Source organism: Numida meleagris, unplaced genomic scaffold (assembly GCF_002078875.1).
Source record: "Numida meleagris isolate 19003 breed g44 Domestic line unplaced genomic scaffold, NumMel1.0 unplaced_Scaffold1144, whole genome shotgun sequence".
Taxonomy (NCBI): domain Eukaryota; kingdom Metazoa; phylum Chordata; class Aves; order Galliformes; family Numididae; genus Numida; species Numida meleagris.
Genome location: NW_018362931.1, coordinates 3,128 through 5,264, shown reverse-complemented (window position 1 = coordinate 5,264; position 2,137 = coordinate 3,128). Strand labels below are relative to the sequence as shown.

The 2,137-nt window shown below is 71.4% G+C and overlaps 1 protein-coding gene across 1 annotated transcript; it reads left to right on the top strand.

Annotated features, from left to right (window-relative positions):
• NICN1 (nicolin 1) lies at positions 1-2,131 on the top strand (the record flags this gene model as incomplete). The annotated part of the gene is given in 6 exon segments (XM_021381790.1): positions 1-59; positions 133-306; positions 375-488; positions 703-774; positions 1,683-1,787; positions 1,891-2,131. Coding segments are annotated over 5 exon segments (393 nt in total). The 3' UTR covers positions 1,933-2,131.
• Positions 2,132-2,137: the final 6 nt, after the last annotated feature.

Sequence of the window (2,137 nt, the reverse complement as noted above, 5' to 3'; positions counted from 1 at the left end):
CGGCGCGGCCCGGCGTGGCCGTCATCGACGTGCGCTTCCCCCGCGGCAGCGCGGCTGACGTGAGTGCGGGCCGGGGGCGGTCGCTGCGGGTACCGGTGGGTGCCGGGGCCGTGACCGCGCCGCCCCCCGCAGGTGCACGAGATCGTCTTCAAGAACTTCTACACCGCCTTCCTGAGCGTGCGGGCGCAGCGGGCCGGGCCGCCGGGGCCCCGCAAGTGGGTCACCTGCCTCCGCGACCTGCGGCTGATGCCGTGCCCGCACACCGAGCCGGGCGCGCAGGACTACTTCTCGCTCCGCCGCTCCCAGGTCCGCCCCGCGCTCACGGCCGCCCCCGGCCGCCCCCCGCCCGCGTGACGCCCGCTGTCCCCCCGCAGATGCTGTGCGACATGGAGCAGGTGACGGCGCTGCGCTTCATCCTGCGGCAGCCCTCCCCGGCGTGGCTGCACTTCGGCATCGAGGAGCTGCAGCTCTTTCCCCCTGGCATCAAGGTGACCCCGGGGGGCCCCGAACGCTGGGACCGCCCGGGGGTGCTCGGGGGGAAGGGGTGGGGATGGGGTCGGGGTCCCCGGAGTGCCACCCCCTGGGTACCGCAGAGTGATGCTCGTAGTGCCCGTGGCAACGTGAAGGATGGTGGGGTCCAAACGGGAGTGAGGGCTGAGGGTGGGATGGAGACCCCCGTGTGACCCTTTGCCTCCACCGCAGACCCCCCCGCAGGACGTCCCCTCCTGGCTGTCCCAGCTGACCCCCCCGGAGCAGCCCCCCAGCCTGCACGGGGTGAGTGGGGCTGTCCCGCGCTGCGGGTGGGACGTGGGTGGGGGCTGCCGGTGGGTGCCGCCCTGCCCCGGGGTGCACGTGTTGGTCCTTCCTATCCGTCACACGGCCCGCACCGTCCATCTGCAAAGTGCACAGCTGCTGTCTGCTCCAGTGCTGTGCTCGGCCGTGATTCCAGGAGCAGGGCTGGGCCTTCTGACCCCAGCCGGTCACGGCTTGAGTGCTCCATCCCCAGAGGAGATCCCAAATCCTGGTACCCCGCCCTGGGGGCTTCCAGCCCCATCCTGGCCCCGTTGGCACCAGGAATCATTCCAGAACCCTGAAGCCACTGTCCGGTGCTGGAAGCAGTTTGCAGAGTTCAGAAGAAAAATACGCACTGAGACGTGCAGCTCAAGGCGGCATTTAAATCTGCTCATCCTGGGGACAGGGGAGGCCCCACGAGTGGAGGCGGGTGGATGAGGGAGGGCAGTGCTGTGCAGCGGGGACGGGCCAGGAGTGACCATGGAGCCTGTGACAGCCCGAGAGCACCAGTGTTGGCCCCACAGGTGGCTCTGGGTGAGCAGAGTCCAAGGAGAGCAGGGGCAGAGCTCGGGTCACTCACGTCCCTGCAGGCAGGAGGGAGGGGGCATGGGGAGCATCGTGCAGTGCTGCACTGGGGCCAGAGGGCCGAGCTCGAGCGCCATGGGTGCCGAGCCTCGGTGATGCAATTAGGTCAATTAATCATTAGCTAATTGCCTGGTTTGCGTCCCTGCTCTGGACGCCTGCCAGTGGGGCCGTGCCGCCCTCGGGGTCAGCAATTCCCAGCCGCCCAGCAGGGCCCCGCTCTGGGTGGTGGCACCGTGCCGCTCTGCCCTGCGCCGTGACACGGGGGCTGCCCCGGCCCTCCCGGCACCGCTCCCGCTGCCTTCCAGGAGCTGCCCGACCCGGAGAAGGTGGCGGCGGAGGTGCAGCAGATGTGGGTGCTGACGGAGGTGGTCCGCGCTCGCCAGGCGGCCGCGCGCATCGGGCGCTTCGACGTGAGTGCGGTGCCCACCCGCAGCACCGGGGGCCCGGGGGGGGCCGCGCTCTGGGCTCCCCGCGGCGCTGCTGGGACCCAGCGCCGCCGTGTTCCTTCCGCAGGTGGACGGCTGCTACGACGTCAACCTGCTGTCCTACAGCTGAGCCCCGCTCGGCGCTCCCGGAACCGGCGCGGATGCTGCAGCCGATGGACCCCGACCCGGCCTTTGCCCCACTACCTCCCGTGCTGCCCGCGGGCCGCGCCGTGCCCCGCAGCCCCTCCCGCAGCGCCGCCCTCCACCACCCGCGGGCTCGGTGGGGGCCCGGCCCCTGCGCGTTCCGCGGCCGTGGCTCCGGATAAAAGCTGCTA